This window comes from Microtus oregoni, unplaced genomic scaffold (genome assembly GCF_018167655.1).
Source record: "Microtus oregoni isolate MIOR12 unplaced genomic scaffold, Mior012 000050F_ref0000143, whole genome shotgun sequence".
In the NCBI taxonomy this organism is placed as follows: domain Eukaryota; kingdom Metazoa; phylum Chordata; class Mammalia; order Rodentia; family Cricetidae; genus Microtus; species Microtus oregoni.
This window is the reverse complement of record NW_024543256.1, coordinates 1,261,899-1,277,584: the sequence shown is the minus strand read 5'-3', so window position 1 is coordinate 1,277,584 and position 15,686 is coordinate 1,261,899. Positions and strand designations below refer to the sequence as shown.

At 44.3% G+C, this 15,686-nt stretch overlaps 1 protein-coding gene across 4 annotated transcripts; it reads right to left on the bottom strand.

The window, feature by feature from the left end:
* Positions 1-7,495: 7,495 nt before the first annotated feature.
* LOC121437142 (tafazzin) lies at positions 7,496-14,710 on the bottom strand. Of its 4 annotated transcripts, none has more exons than XM_041636987.1 (10): positions 14,389-14,710; positions 14,100-14,228; positions 13,817-13,862; positions 13,492-13,577; positions 9,319-9,399; positions 9,198-9,239; positions 8,903-8,965; positions 8,696-8,748; positions 8,243-8,320; positions 7,496-8,134 (listed from the first exon to the last, which is right to left on the bottom strand). In XM_041636987.1, exons 1-10 carry the CDS (start codon positions 14,495-14,497, stop codon positions 8,033-8,035), a joined length of 789 nt encoding a protein of 262 aa, XP_041492921.1. In that variant the 5' UTR covers positions 14,498-14,710; the 3' UTR covers positions 7,496-8,032. The 4 variants fall into 4 exon arrangements, with proteins under 4 accessions (XP_041492921.1, XP_041492922.1, XP_041492923.1 ...); XM_041636988.1 differs by having other exon boundaries at positions 9,319-9,396; XM_041636989.1 differs by lacking the exon at positions 8,903-8,965.
* Positions 14,711-15,686: the final 976 nt, after the last annotated feature.

The following is a 15,686-nucleotide window of genomic DNA, read 5'->3' as shown; positions in this document are numbered from 1 at the left end:
GAAATTTGCTGGGTGGTGGTGGTAGATGCCTTTAGTACCAGCATTTAGGAAGCAGAGGCAGACAGATATCTGAGATTTCAAGGCCAGTTTGGTCTACAAAGTGAGTTCAGGACAACCAGTGCTACATAGAGACCAGAAAAACCCTGTCAAGAGAGATAGAGAAAGAAAAAGGAAAATTTATTTACTTTTTGTTTGTGATGGACTCATATAGTCCAAGGTGGCCTCAAACTCACTATGTGGGTAATGATGACTTAAAATTTCTGGTCCTCCTGCTTCCCACCACCTCTAAAAAAAAAAAGAGGAAAACATAGATGCAGACAAGGAAGAAGGAAAAGTGAACAAACAGACTGCAGTGATGCAGCTACAACCAAGGATTTCTGGCAGTTGTCAGAACAACGGGAGAAACAGGAACCAATTCTCTCCTAGAGCCTTCAGAGAAAACTCAGCTGCACAAACACCCTTATTTGTGTACAAAATTATCAGAACTCTGTTGTTTGTTTGGTTGTTTTTTGGTTTTTCGAGGCAGCGTTTCTCTGTGTAGCTTTGGAGCCTGTCCTGGCACTAGCTCTTATAGACCAGGTTGGCCTCGAACTCATAGAGATCTGCCTGCCTCTGCCTCCTGAGTTTTGGGATTAAAGGTGTGTGCCACCACTGCCTGGTTAGAACTCTTTTTTAAGTTAGCTAGTTTGTGACAATTTGCTACAGCACTCTAGGGAACTAATACACTATTTATTTGGCATATATCATAGTAAAAAATATAAGAAGAATGTTTGTTGGGCTGGGCAGTGGTAGCTCTTGCCTTTAATCCCAGCACTCAGGAGTCAGAGGTAAGGTGGCTCTCTATGAGTTCAAGGCCAGCCTGGTCTACAGAGTGAGTTCCAAGACAGCTAGGGCTGTTATACAGAAAAACTCTGTCTCTAAAAAAAAGTCAAATGCAAATGGACTAGATATTGTTAATGTACTTATTGCCTATATATATTTTATAGTTATTGTACTTACTGTAAAAACTATAGTTTTTTCTTACATTAGTTATAGCCTTCTTTTTTATTTTAGACAAAAGGGGAAATATAGTGATATTTTATTTATGTTTTAATAAAGCTAAGCCACTAGAAGTCAGGCAGTGGTGGCACACACCTTTAATCCCAGGATTTGGGAAACAGAAGAGGATGGATCTCTGAGTTCAAGTACACAAGATCAATGCAGAAATATACCCAAGTGGTGGTGCCTCACAGCTTTCATCCCAACACTAGAGGGAATATAAAATGGGAAGAGAGAGATGATTAGGCTACTTAGTCTGCAGTTGTGCCTTGAATCCCAGCACTCAGGAGGCAGATCTCTGTGAATCTGAGATCACCTGGTCTAACAGACCTAGTTCCAGGACAGCCAGAGCTACATAAAGAAACCCTGTCTCGATAAATCAAAAAGTAATAAACTTATCTGAACATGGTTGTACCTGCCTATGACCCCAGTACTTAGACAAGAGGATAGGAAGTTCAAACCCAGCTTTGGGTAAATACGGAGTTCAAGGCCAGCCTGCGTAGCCAGGAGGTGGTGGAGTATGCTTGTAATCCCATTACCTTGGAGGCAGAGGCAGGCAGATCTCTGAGTCTGAGACTAGCTTAGTCTACAGAGTGAGTTCCAGGATAGCCAGGACCACACAGAGAAACCTTGTCTCAAAAAACATAAATATAAATAAATATAAAAATAAAGAGTTGAGCCGGGCGGTGGTGGCGCACGCCTTTAATCCCAGCACTCGGGAGGCAGAGGCAGGCGGATCTCTGTGAGTTCGAGACCAGCCTGGTCTACAAGAGCTAGTTCCAGGACAGGCTCCAAAACCACAGAGAAACCCTGTCTCGAAAAACCAAAAAAAAAAAAAAAAAAAAAATAAAGAGTTGACCTTCAGCTCGTGCAGCGCCAGGCTCTCCTGTGCTCTTCTGGATACTGCCCCCACCCCCTGCTCCGTTCATCCTTTTGTCCCCGGATCATTGGGCTACCTGGAGGCCCTGTTTAGTTGCTGAGGAATCCCATCTGGACGGGTGAGTGTGTGCTATCCAGGGGCGGATTGTCCCGGAAGAGAGCACAAACTCCCCTCCCCCAGCTCCTTCTGCAGGGCTGTCTTTCTTTTGCACGACCCAGACCCCAGCACCCCTCCCCAACCCTGCCCTGCTGTATGCTCAGACCAGTGCTCAAGAACAGTTTTAAGCTCCTACACTAAGGCTACCCACCCAGAGCAATGAGTGCCTGCCTACCGGGCAGGCCTCAGGGTCCCCTGTAAGGGAGCCAGGGCACCTTCAGCTCCAGCCTGGTCTACAGAGCTAGTTCCAGGACAGGCTCCAAAAAACCACAGAGAAACCCTGTCTCAAAAAACCAAAAAAAAAAAAAAAAGAAAAAGAAAAGAAAACAGAGAAAGCACACATTGGAGACTTAACAGCCCACCTGAAAGCTCTAGAAAAAAAAGAAGCAGACTCACCTAGGAGTAGAAGACTGAAAAAAATTAAACTGAGGGCTGAAATCAACAAAATAGAAACACAGAAAACAATCCAAAGAATCAATGAAACAAAAAGCTGGTTCCTAGAGAAAATCAACAAAATTGATAAATCCCTATCCAAACTAATCAAATGGCAGAGAGAGACTATGCAAATTAATAAGATCAGAAATGAAAAGGGGGACATAACCACAGACACAGAGGAAATTCAAAGAATCATTAGATCCTACTACAAAAGCCTGTATGCCACAAAACTGGAAAATGGAAAAGAAATGGACACTTTTTTAGATAAATACCATATACCAAAGTTAAACCAGGAGCAGGTGAACAATCTAAATAGACCTGTTAGTCGCGAAGAATTAGAAGCTGTCATCAAAAACCTCCCTACCAAAAAAAGCCCAGGACCAGATGGTTTCAATGTGGAATTCTACCAGAACTTCCAAGAAGAGCTTATACCTATACTCCTTAATGTATTTCACAATATAGAAACAGAAGAGTCATTGCCAAATTCCTTTTATGAAGCTACAGTCACTCTGATACCAAAACCACACAAAGACTCAACCAAGAAAGAGAATTACAGGCCAATCTCACTCATGAACATCAATGCAAAAATTCTCAATAAAATACTGGCAAACCGAATCCAAGAACACATTAGAAATATTATCCATTATGATCAAGTAGGCTTCATCCCAGAGATGTAGGGCTGGTTCAACATACGCAAATCTATCAATGTAATCCATCATATAAATATACTCCATTCTGGGCTAGTGTGGGACTATTATAAGTTGCAACAACTGTCCAGACAGCCAGATGTCTTTGTCAATTCTAAAGTTTTGGAAGTCGCTTACAATGTACTTCCTGTTTAGTTAGGTAATATTATATCCTTCTGGGGTCTTTGAAGACAGTTATAGTTTTCCTTAGCTATGATAAAGGATAAATTAGATATAAAACTTTTGACTCACAAAGATAGGATAAATGATAGAGTATTTTCCTTAATTTGCCAAATATAAATAGACTAAATACTGTAACTGTAATTCTTGCTTGATAACTGTTTTGGATATGTAATTTTGCTATGATAAAGTTAAAACTTTCCTTTTTACTTAGACAAGGGGAGATGATGTGGGAAGTCCTTCTGTATATGTGTTGCTATTATTGGTTAATGAATAAAGCTGCTTTGGCCTATGGCAGAGCAGAATATAGCCAGGCTAGAAGAGATATATAGAGAGAGTAGGCAGAGTCAAAGAAATGCCGAAGGAGAAAGATGCTGCTGCTGGAACTTTACCAAGTAAGCTACAGCCTTGTGGTGATACACAAAATAGAAATGGGTTAATTTAAGATGTAAGAGTTAGTTGATAAGAAGCCTAAGCTATTGGCCAAGCAATGTTGTAATTAATAGTTTCTGTGTGCTTATATGGGTCTGTGCAGCCAGGAAATGAACAAGTGGTCTCCATTTACAAAAGTTTTTTGTTTTGTGGCCTAGTCTGGCCTTGAACTTGAGTTCTTCCTCATAAGTGCTAAAATAGGTATGTACCATCATGACAAACTTTGTTTTATTTTGCCTCTGTCCCATCTCTCTCCATCTATTTGCTTCCCAAAGGGTGCACAGCTCTGTCCCATTTTGCCCACACCCCATCATGATGTTCTCACAAGCCTACAATGATAGGATCAAATGACCATGATTAAAGCTCTGAAATCAGAAGCCAATATATTTCCTCCTTTAAGCTGATTTCTCTCAAGTATTTTGTCACAGCAACAGAAAGCTCAGAAACCCATTCATTGCTCTTAGGAATACAAACAATATAGCTACTCTGGAAGATTAGATGTTGTCATCTAACAAAATTAAACATATTCTTGCCTTATAATCCAGCAGGCATGTTCCTTGATACTTACCTAAATGAGTTAAAAGTGTATATTCATGAAAAAGTCTGCACAAAAAGACATCTAGAGCATATTTAATCATAATTACTAAAGTTTTGAAGTATTCAAAATGTCCTTCAGTAGGTGAATGACTAAACTGGCACATTCATACAATGGAATATTATTCAGTGGTAAAAGGAAAGCAGTTATAATACTATGAAAACTTAAATGCTTATCACTAAGTGAAAAACAGCAATCTCATAGAACTGCCAACTATAATTCCAAATTTGCTGCATTCTACCCAAAGCAAAATTGTGGACCAGTAAAAGGCCAACAGTAGCCAGGGGTTTGTTGGGAGGGGATATGAGTAAGAGGAATATAGTATTCATGTTAGTAAAGCTACAATAATAGTGGGCATGTTATTAAGACTTTTGTCAAAACCTATAGACTGTACTTAAGTAAACTATGGAATCAGAGAGATATGTCATGTGAGTTCATCCATGTGTCAGATACTCTAGTACAGAATTCTGGTGGTAGGAGAGACTATATGTGCAGGGTATATATGGTATGTAGAAGTTCAAAATACTAATTTTGTTGTGAATGTAAGATCATAGTGAAAAAGTCTCTATTTGGAGCATGTAAGGTAGCTCAGTGGTAGACTGCTTGTCTAGCATACAGGAGGCAGTATTTTAAGGTTTTAAGATTTATTTTTCTCCAAAACCACAGAGAAACCCTGTCTCGAAAAAAAAATATTTATTTTTATCATTTATGTGAATGTTTGTGTGTAGGTGCCCATGGAGGCCAGAGAGGGCACTGAGTTCTCTGGAGCTGGAGTTATAGGTGGCTGAGTCTCCTGATATGGATGCTAGGGATAAATAGAACCTGGGTCCTCAGCAAAAGCAACAAGCACTCTTAACTGCTGAATAATTTCTTCTGCACCCCCAACCTGTGTGTACACATGGGCATGAGTGTCATGGCATGTATGTAGAGACTGGATGAAACAACTTTCAGTAGTTCCTTCTCTCCTTGAATTATGGGGATTCTGGAGATCTATCTCAGGTTGACAGGCTTAGTAATGAATACCTTTACTTGCTCAGGCATCTTGCTGGGCCTTTTTTTTTTTGATAGAAGGGTTTAGGCTGGCCCTGAACTTACTATATGGCTGAAGACCTTGAACTTCACCTCACAATTAATTGCTGGGATTATAGGCCTGCACCACCATACCACCAGTGAGGGGTATGTGTTTGAACAAATGGAACTGTAACATAGGATTTAAGTTTAAAACAATGTACCTAGCATTTCTCAAAGGGATACAAAATACATGAAAAGGGGATATTACCCTTGGACCTAAGTAGTATGGTAGGCTTTTACATGTATTCTATGTATCCCCACAAAGTGATGCTCCCCCCTTCTGAAAAATGTTTTAAAATTTTAATTGCCCCCCCTTCCTCTTTCCCAAGACAAGGTCTCACTGTGTAGCCCTGGTTGGCCTGGAACTATGTAGTCCAGGTTGGCTTCAAATTCAGAGATCTACCCTGCAGTAGTTTGGTATGTCATAGTGGGGGCAGGCTTTGAGGTCTTCTATGTTCAAGATATGCCCAGTGTGGGCACAGATTCCTTCTGTTGCCTGTGTATCAAGATGTAGAACTCTCAGCTTCTCCTCCAGCACCATGTCTCACCATGGTGATAATGGAATAGACATCTGAAACTGTAAGCCACCCCAATTAAATGTTTTCCTTTAAAATAGCTACTGTGGCCAGGTGTGGTGCACGCCTTTAATCCCAGCACTCAGAAGGCAGAGGCAGGTGGATCTCTGAGTTTGAGGCCAGCCTGGTCTACAAAGTAAGTTCCAGGACAGCCAGAGCTACACATAGAAATCCTGGCTCGAGAAACAAAGTTGCTGTGGTCATGGTGTCTCTTCAAAGCAACAGAAACCCTAAGACAGGACTAGAGAAATGGCTCAGGGATTAAGAGCACTAAACTGCTCTTCCAGAAGACCTGGGTTCAATTCCCACATGGCAGTTCACAACTGTCTGTAATTCCAATTCCAGGGGACCCAATACCCATAACAAAACACCAGTGTATATAAAATTAAAAAAAAAAATTAACGGCTGGTGAGATGGCTCAGAGGTTCAGAGAACTCCCTGCTCTTTTAGAGGTCCTGAGTTCAATTTCCAGCAACCACATGGTGGCTCACAACCATTTGTAATGAGATCTGGTACCCTCTTCTCACCCGTAGGCATACATGCAGACAGAATACTGTATACATAATAAATAAATTTTTAAAAAAGAAAAATTTTAAAAAAGGAACCCTAAGACACACTCCAAGTGCTGAGATTAAAGGAGTGCACCACCATTCACATCTAATTTTCCTCTTGAGACAGGGTCTCACTATATAGCTCAGAGACATCTGCCTGCCCCTGCCTTCCACACTTGACTTTAATTTTTTTTCTTTTTAGTGTCTCACTCAGTATCCCAGGTCAACCTTGAACACTTAGCAAAATTCCTGTTTCAGCCTCTCGAGTGCTGGGATCACAGGTGCATACTACCATGTCTGACTTTACTTGAGGTTTTGATCTAGTTATTAGTCTTATTTTGCCACTATTATGAATCTCTACTGCCATATTTTTATGGGATTTTCAGGTGATAATGGAAGTCTTGAGTGGCCAGTGCATAGTGAGATCCCAATGTCCATCTACTTAAATGATCTCATTGTATCCAGGCTCAAGGGTCCTGTTTTCTTGTCCAGCAAGGTACTTCCCATCTGCATTCCTACACAGAAGACAGAAGTATAGTGGCATAACACAAATATTTTATTACTCTAAAAACATGAAAACCCAGATCTCAGGACATAGGGGATGTCAAGGCAAAAAGGTTAGAGAAGTATATAGGCCCTGATGCGAGGAGTTCATGTTCAGGTCTTGGGGGCCCTTTTTCTGCCCTCTAACAGAAACATCTAGTTAAGTTTAGCTGGGATTGAATCCTGGGCCAAGACTTGCTCTTGTTTGGAGGCCACCCAAGGATAAACTTTGCTGTGGGAGAAGCTCAGGTGGAAGAATGACAGCCTTCCCTGAGGATGTTGTAAGCAGCCCCTGGGCAAAAGGTAGGCAAGTGGTGATAGCCCATCCAAGGGGCCATTTGGGTTCTCTTTCTGCATTTATGGCCAGGACACCTATTCTCCTATTAGTTGCTCAACTGCCTGCTTTGCTCCCTTCCAATATTAGCCCCTGCCTAAGAGTCTTCCTCCCTTCTCTGCCAAGTGTGAGGAACAGCCAAGGCTCTTCTTTTAGTCCAAGAGACCAAGAGGAGTCAGATGCTCAAGGATAAGAAAGAGTATCCAGGCTAAGCAATGGTGGTGCACACCTTTAATCCCAACACTTGGGAGGCAGAGGCAGGTGGATCTCTGTGGTCTGAGGCCAACCTGGTATACAAACAGAATTTCAGGACAGTCAGAGACACGCTGTCTCAAAACAAACAAAAAAGAGTACCCAGCAGGGATTATATGCCAATCTATCTGAGTTAAAAGCATCAGTTCATCTTCCAGCCTCAGTTTTGTGCAGGGAAGAATCTCAAAGGCAGTACAGAGTCAAGCAGGCTTGGACAGGGTCCTGCACCACTACTTCCCAAACCCTGGAGGTTCCAGTACTCCCTCGACTAAGGACTTCAGGGCACAGACTGGGCAGGAAAAGCCTATCTTCCAGGCTGGAAGTGGTTGTGGAGCTGTTCCGCCTGCATCTTCAGCCGCTGGAATTCCTCTTGAATGAAGTCAGTGAGGGCTTTCCGCATCTCCACCTGAGAGCAAGGATGGTGCTGGCCTGCACTCCTCAGGGACCATGACTAAGGTACCCCGGGAGTCGGAGGGGCTGGGAAAGTCAAGGGGACCCTTGGGTGATAACTCACAGCTGACTTGTTTTCTGCCCGGAGCCGCTCAAGCACAGGGAGTGCACTGAAGGGCTTTCCAATCAGCACGGTGATTTTCTGTAAGGAGGTAGGTCATCAAGGATGACAAGGAGCCTATAATTCCAGCCCAAACAATGTGGTAAGTCAGAGCCAAGCCTTGCCTAATGGGTTTGGTGCTCTTGAAAGCCACTCTCCCTCTTTAAAATACGCAGCTGGGCTTGGTGGTATCCAAGGGACAGCCTAATCCTGAGATGACCTATCCTGCTCTACCTTGTATCCTACCCCATCCTGATTTTCAATTCTTATTCTAAAGGCCTTACTTCCAGAAAAGTCCCTCCCTCCCCAACTACATGCTCATATTCAGCAAATTCTCAACCAATCCTTTATAGTATGGGCTAGGAGACACAGGGTAGATAACAGGCAAATAGACAAGAGCCAGAAGTGCCTACCCACCTGTCCAAATCGGGGGAAGTAGGGTGGGCTATTAGGGAGGACGTCATTCATTCCTGTAGCACAATGGATAGAAAGCCAGCCATTGGGGGAAGTAGTGCACCAGGGTACCAGGAAGAGAGCCCCAGGTACTTCTCTCAGCCATCCAACCCACAATCCCCTTTAAAACATCTAAGGAAGTCCCCTCCCTACCCCCAGTCCCTGGCTCACCAACATGCCATAGTGGCAGGATGATGGGGTTTAGATGACACTCAGCAATCAGCCGTCCAATTCCTACTTAGGAGAGAGGCAGAAGCATTGGCACAAGTTGGGCCAAGCTGCCCTGCCAATCTCTGGCCAGTGTCATTTCTACTGTTTCTCAATTAAAAGACTAGTCCTTGACTCACCACCTGTCCCATTCCCACTGTCCCTGACACATCCACCAGAGAGGGGAATGAAGCAGGAACTCACAGGGACATCTTTGGATGGGGTACTTGGCTGTGTCAACTTGAACAGCAACACTTACCCCACTTGAAGCGCAGAAACTCAGAACTCATGTTTACTTTCCCTAGTGAGAGAAGACAGAGACAAGGCTTGGAATCTGAAACCATGCATGCTGAAGGACCCTGACCAAGCACCCAACTGACCTTCTGGAAAGATGTGTACCCAGTCCCCATGGTTAAGCTTCTCCAAAATGAAGTCCATCCCTTTCTGGTAGACACCATCTCCTGCAGAGAAAGATCTGTTCTCTTTGATCCATTCTCTGGGGAAGATATCAAGCTCTCTAAACCTCAGTGAACTAGATTCACACATCAGGGGCCCACTCCTGATCCACCCTAATTAGGATGGAGGCAAAAGTTCATCCCCTACAGCACCATCCATAGACACCGCCAACAACTATTTTCAGAGTCTGTTCCTCCCTACTACCCTGACCCTTCACATATTTGGTTTGGTTATATCCTCCTCTCAAGATGGGCATGGAGGCTCATGCCTACAATCCCAGCACTTGGTAGGCTGAATCAGGAGAGCTGCTGTGAGTTTGAGGTCAGGATGGGCCACAGAGTATAACATCCTATATCAAAACAAAACAATGTCTTCTCAACTTCTTAGTGCCTGTCATGTGCAAACAGCACCTTCCTTTTCTTTTCTGAGACAGATATTACTATGTAACCCAGGTTGAATCAATTTTTTTTGTTTCTTTTTTTTCTTTTTTGATTTTTCGAGACAGAGTTTCTCTGTTTTGGAGCCTGTCCTGGAACTAGCTCTTGTAGACCAGGCTGGTCTCGAACTCACAGAGATCCGCCTGCCTCTGCTTCCCAAGTGCTGGGATTAAAGGCATGCGCCACCACTGCCCGACCTAGGCTGGCTCAAATTTGTGGCAATCCTTTTACCTCAGTTTTCCAGGTGCTGGAATTATGGGTGTGCATCAAGACACCTGGCTAAACAGTATCTCTTACTGAAATGATAACCGTGACAACTCCACCTCCTTCCTCCACAGCCTGCCCTGCTGGAATCTGCCATACCCCAACACACACCCATTTGCTGGCAGCTAATCAGCTCTTTGGGAGCCACCACTTTGATATTCCTTGTGGTTTCTGGACCAAGGTGTAACACTTCAGTAAACAGAAAACACAGAAGAGACTGGGAAGTTTGTGAGGGAGGACCTATTGGTATTTCAAGGCCAGCTGGGTTTCTGTGAGACCACTGCTCATAAAAAAAAAAAGATTGGAACTGAAAATGGGAGTCAAGCTGCCGAGGCTAGTAAAACCTTGGATACATTCTGAGATGATCACACTAGATTGAGGAATGGTAATGACACAAACCTGGATCATCCAGGAAGCCCAGCTATCAGTCACACTATAGATGTAGAGACCTAATGCCTTTTGCTGGCTAGCAACCTTGAATCACCTAGATATAGTAAGACTCTCCACATAGTGGAAGAATAACCATAGGGTGAACAGAACCAGGAAACGGAAGGGAGGAGGCTGACAAAATAGGTAAATATCCTAATCTTATAAAATGGGATGGAGGAGGGTGTCTCGCAGGAGACAGAGAAACACTGGAGCTATCTCAGGTCAGTACTGTTCTCTGTAAGCCTGCTGTTTGGAAAATGTGCTTAGGGATTCAGGAGCCTCAGTCCAACCTCAATAGGGACCTGATCTGGCAGCTCACTCAGGGGCCAGAAGTGGGAATGATTTCAGGGAACAGAAAGAAACACAGGTTTCCTATTTGGGATGGCGGTACACAGAGCAAGGGTAGTAACTAAAGGTGTTTGTTCCTCTAGCAAAACCCACTGGTATATACCCTCTGAGCTTGCAACGGGCAAGTAAAAAGGGTAATATGCCTTTGGAACAGGCTTACACTTTCGAGCTTTTGCAAATGCTATTTCTACTTATGTAAAATCACATCTTCAGTGCTTAAAGGTCAACCTACAAAGTCTTAGAGAAAAATGGTTTAACACAGAAACTGTATCGCAAACTGTTTCAGTCACATGTAATTAGATCTTTGCTGTCCTTGAAATTAATGTTTCATTTTCTAGCTTTTGTTTTTATATATTTTACAATTCTAGGAATAGAACAAAGGGCTCTGAGCCAGAAAGGCACAAATTGTACCAATGAGCCACATCTCTAGCCCTCAATTTTTCTGTATGTGTGGGCACACAGTTGTATACACACACACACACACACACACACACACTTGTGTGTGCACATGGGCTTTTTTTGAGACAGGGTCTCTGTCTTCAGTCCAAGATGGCCTCAAATTCATGGTAAATCACCTACTTCCACCTCCCAAACACAGGGAATACAGGTATAGGCCACCATACCTAGTTTTTTTTGTTTAAGACAGGGTTTCTCTTCTTAGCCCTGGCTGTTTTGGAACTAGCTCTGTAGACCAGGATGGCCTCAAACTCAAGAGATTCACCTGCCTCTGACCTCTGAGTGCTGGGATTAAAGGTGTGCACCACCACGCCTAGCTTTTTTTTTAGATAAGAAGTCACCACGTAGTCCTGTAGTCCTGGTTAGTCTGGAACTTGCTGTGTAGACCAGGCTGACCTCAAAGTCACAGCAATCTTCATGTCCCTGATCCTGCTTACAGAGTGATGGGGTGGGATTACAGACACATGCCATCATGCCCATCTCAGATCCTGTTTTTAACTGAAATGAAATCTAGGTAAAGATCAAAAAGAATGAAGAGAACTGGGAATATAACTCAGAGGTACAGTATATGCCTAGAATGCACAAGTCTCTGTGTTCTGTCCCCCAAACTGAAAACAAAAGAAAAATAATGAAAACAAGACACATACATACAAGACTTCTGAGATTGCAGAAGAGGAGCTTAGAGTCAGGGACAGGTGTAAATTATCAGAATACTGACATTATCAGAGCAGGACCTGGGAGAAAATGCCACTGTCATTCAGCAAGATAATGTAGTGTCTGTTGGAACACTTAGAAAGAAGGAAATAGGGCTGGAGAGATGGCTCAAAGGTTAAGAGCACTGGCTGTTCTTCCAGAGGTCCTGAGTTCAATTCCCAGCAACCACATGGTGGCTCACAACCATCTATGACGAAATCTGGTGCTGTCTTCTGGTGTGCAGGCATACATGCAGGCAGAATGTTGTATACATAATAAATAAATCTTTTAAAAAAAGAAGGAAATAGAAAATCTCTTTAGACATTTTGGTATTTTTTTGTTTTTCGAGACAAACTCTCTCTGTAGCCTTTGTTGTACTGGAACTTGCTTTGTAGACCAGGTTGGCCTCAAACTCAGAGATCCAATTGCCTCTGCCTCCCAAGTGCTGGGATTAAGGTGTGTGCCTCTACCACAGGCTTATTTGCCCATTTTTAGACTTTTTCTTTCATTCTTTCATTGAAAACAAATCTGCTTCCCCAGAGAAAAAGGAAATGTGGATTTGAATCCTAAATTTGTCCAAGGTCATGACTTCTGAGCTCTATCTGAAAAATTGGGATCAAGATGGCCCCAACTGGCAGACTGAGAGGGCACTGATAATGACATTGGGATTTGTCTCTACTGCATGTACTGGCTTCTTGGGATCCTATTCTCTTTGGATGTAAACTTTGCTCAGCCTAGATGTAGTAGGGAGGACCTTGGACTTTCCACAGGGCGGGGTGCATTTCCCTCTCTTAGGGTTGGAGAAGGTGGGGTGGGAGTGTGTATGGAGGGAGTAGGAGGAGGGGAGGGAGTGGGAATTTGGATTGGTATTTTTTTAAGTAATAAAATAACATAAAAGATGGCCCCAACTTCTAGGGGGTTGTGAAAGGTACTGAGTGATCATTCAATCCAAGGCTCCTCACCCCACCAATTTGTTTGTTTTCCCAGAAACAAACCCTCTGGCTTTTATACATTACCCCACTACCATCATAAAGTGATAGCACCACACTATTCTCCCTGAGAGGAGTAATAGATACACAAGGGACAGCAAATAAAGCTTCCTTAAATTCTCTTTCTTGGTTTTTCGAGACAGGGTTTCTTTGTAGCTATGGAGCTGGTCCTGGAACTAGCTCTTGTAGACCAGGCTGACCTTGAGCTCACAGAGATCTGCCTACCTTTGTCTCCTGAGTGCTGGGATTAAAGGTGTGTGCCACCCCACCCCCACCCCTGGCTCCTTGAATTCTCATGCTAGAATTCTGGACAATCCTCAGGCAGCCGCAGAGAATCTAAAAGGTCATTCTTCTCCCTACCCTCTGTCACCTATACTGTCATGCCATGGCTCCCCTGAGTCCTTCTAAGACAGAGACACTGACCACCAGCTTCCTTACCCCCAAAGGAGGCCTGGACATGCCTACCAGAGGAGCAGCTCACCTCGACATACAGGCACACATTTGCCCAAGCTGAAGAAATGGGAGTGCAGCTCCTTGGTGAAACAGATGTCTGCAGCTGCTGGGGTCCTAGAGCAGCAATAGACCCAGTCATCCCTACCTTCAAAACTTCTAGTCTTTGTCCCCAACTCTCCCCACCCAGTACAATGCCTGCCATCACTGTCATGCAGAATAAAGCTCAAGAGAAGGGCCTGTGGGGCCCCACCCATGCCCTTTCTGGACTGCTGGATGCCACCTCCTGAGCAGAGAAGGCAGGCAAATCTGGGCAGAAATGGATGGGCCACTTCAAGGGGTCTATTGCTCCTCACCAACGCATCAACTTCAGGTTCCAGATGTGGCGGAGTTTCAGGATCCCTAAGAAAAAGGAAAGCCCTTTATGTGACATGACTACTTCCATATTCCTTTTAAATTTCTGATATCCTGTCCAAATAACATTCCCTGGAGCAATCCTAAGGGGAACACAAAACTTCCAGCAACTGGCAGTATATCCCACAAACAATTCCATGGTTTCCCAAAGAGCCTGGTGAGAAGCGAATCTATTCTGCCTGTTCCTGTTTTGCCTACTTGAACCCAAGCACACTGGTACAGTACCCCAGAGATGAGGGTCATCCATGCAGGATTGGTGGTTGGAGACCGTGATGAGGGGGGTGGCAGGGTCTCGGTTCTCAATGAGCTCATACAGCACTTCTTTGTTGTGCACGGTGAGTTGGTTCATGTACTCTGGGAAGAGAAGTCAGTCTCAAGCTCTTGCTCATCTCTACCTGCCCGAGAATTCTTACTGTGCTAAAAGAGAACCTACCACATCCCCAGTACCCAAACCAAATTCCAACTCTGACCAGGTTAGGAGCCTGTGACTCTCCCTTGGCCTTTGCCCACTCACTGGTCCAGAAGCAGCTGTAGGTGCCCACCAGGCCCATGACGACGCTACTGGCTATGGTCCAGGTGAGCCGGGGCACCGCGGGGAACGGCCACTTCACGTGGAGGGGCATCTCCTCCGGTCCTGACTTCACAGCCTGGAGCTCCTCCGACAAACTAGCAGAGGGCTAAACTAAACTTCGTGAGGCAGCTCAGAGCCTCCCTAGTACCGCTCTCCGGACAGAAAGGTGCTGCTGCTCAGGCCAGGAGACAGAATTGCTGTGGGGAGCCACACATACTACCAGAGCTTGCCTTGGCGGCCTCAGACTCCACGGACCTGCCGGAAAACGAGCCGGGAACACTTGTGGTCGCAAAACAGGCCTAGGTCGCTTGACGGCTGCCGGGGGCAGGTCTATGCTATCCTCGCCCCGCCCTCTTCCCCGTCAGAGTCTGGATTTTGATACCGCCAGAAGCTAAGCATCTCTTTGGTGCCTTAATTCTAGTGTCTGTAGGTGACTGACAAGAGCTGCGCAGCACCATTATCTGAAGCCACTCAAGGCCTAAACTGGTGGAACTCTTTTACTTATTATCTCCCCCTCCCCCACCCCGTGTGAATCGGATTATCTGCAGAGGCGAGAAAAGGGCCATGATGGTCTGTGACCATCATTCTGTGCCTTACTACTTTCGAAACCAGGTCTGTTATTGAGCCTGGGGTCACGTTTTCCACCAGGTTGGCGTCCAGGAAGCCTCAGAGATGCCCTTTTATCTGCCCCCTCCATTTAAAGCAGTATAGTCTCATGCAGCCCACACTAATTTCTTTTTTTTTAAATATTTATTTATTTATTTATTATGTATACAATATTCTGTCTATGTGTATGCCTGAAGGCCAGAAGAGGGAATCAGACCCCATTACAGATGGTTGTGAGCCACCATGTGGTTGCTGGGAATTGAACTCAGGACCTTTGGAAGAGCAGGCAATGCTCTTAACCTCTGAGCTATCTCTCCAGCCCCAGCCCACACTAATTTCGAGCTCGCTTTCAAGTCACAGCAATCCTCCTGCCTCTGTCTCTCAAATTCTGTGGGCATCACAAGAGGATTTTTTTTTTTTAGAGAGAGAGAGAGGGATTTACTGTGATCCCTAGCTAGTCTGGAACTTAATATATAGACCAGGCTAACCCCAAATTCTAAAAGCAAATGCTACCTACCACATCCTGGTATTGTTTTAAAATTCAGTTTTATTGATAGTGAGCTGGCGGGTGGAAGGTTGGGAGTGGTTATCTCCATGATAGAGTACTTGCCTAGCGTTCATGTGGTAGCAAAAGT

Excerpts from the sequence above, each read along its gene's own strand:
- LOC121437142 (XM_041636987.1), bottom strand. The coding sequence starts at position 14,497 with ATGCCCCTCCACGTGAAGTGGCCGTTCCCCGCGGTGCCCCGGCTCACC. Across the intron at positions 13,863-14,099 it reads GGATGACCCTCATCTCTGGG|GGATCCTGAAACTCCGCCAC; the intron begins GTACTGTACCAG and ends CCTTTTTCTTAG. Across the intron at positions 9,240-9,318 it reads GGTACACATCTTTCCAGAAG|GGAAAGTAAACATGAGTTCT; the intron begins GTCAGTTGGGTG and ends TTCTCTCACTAG.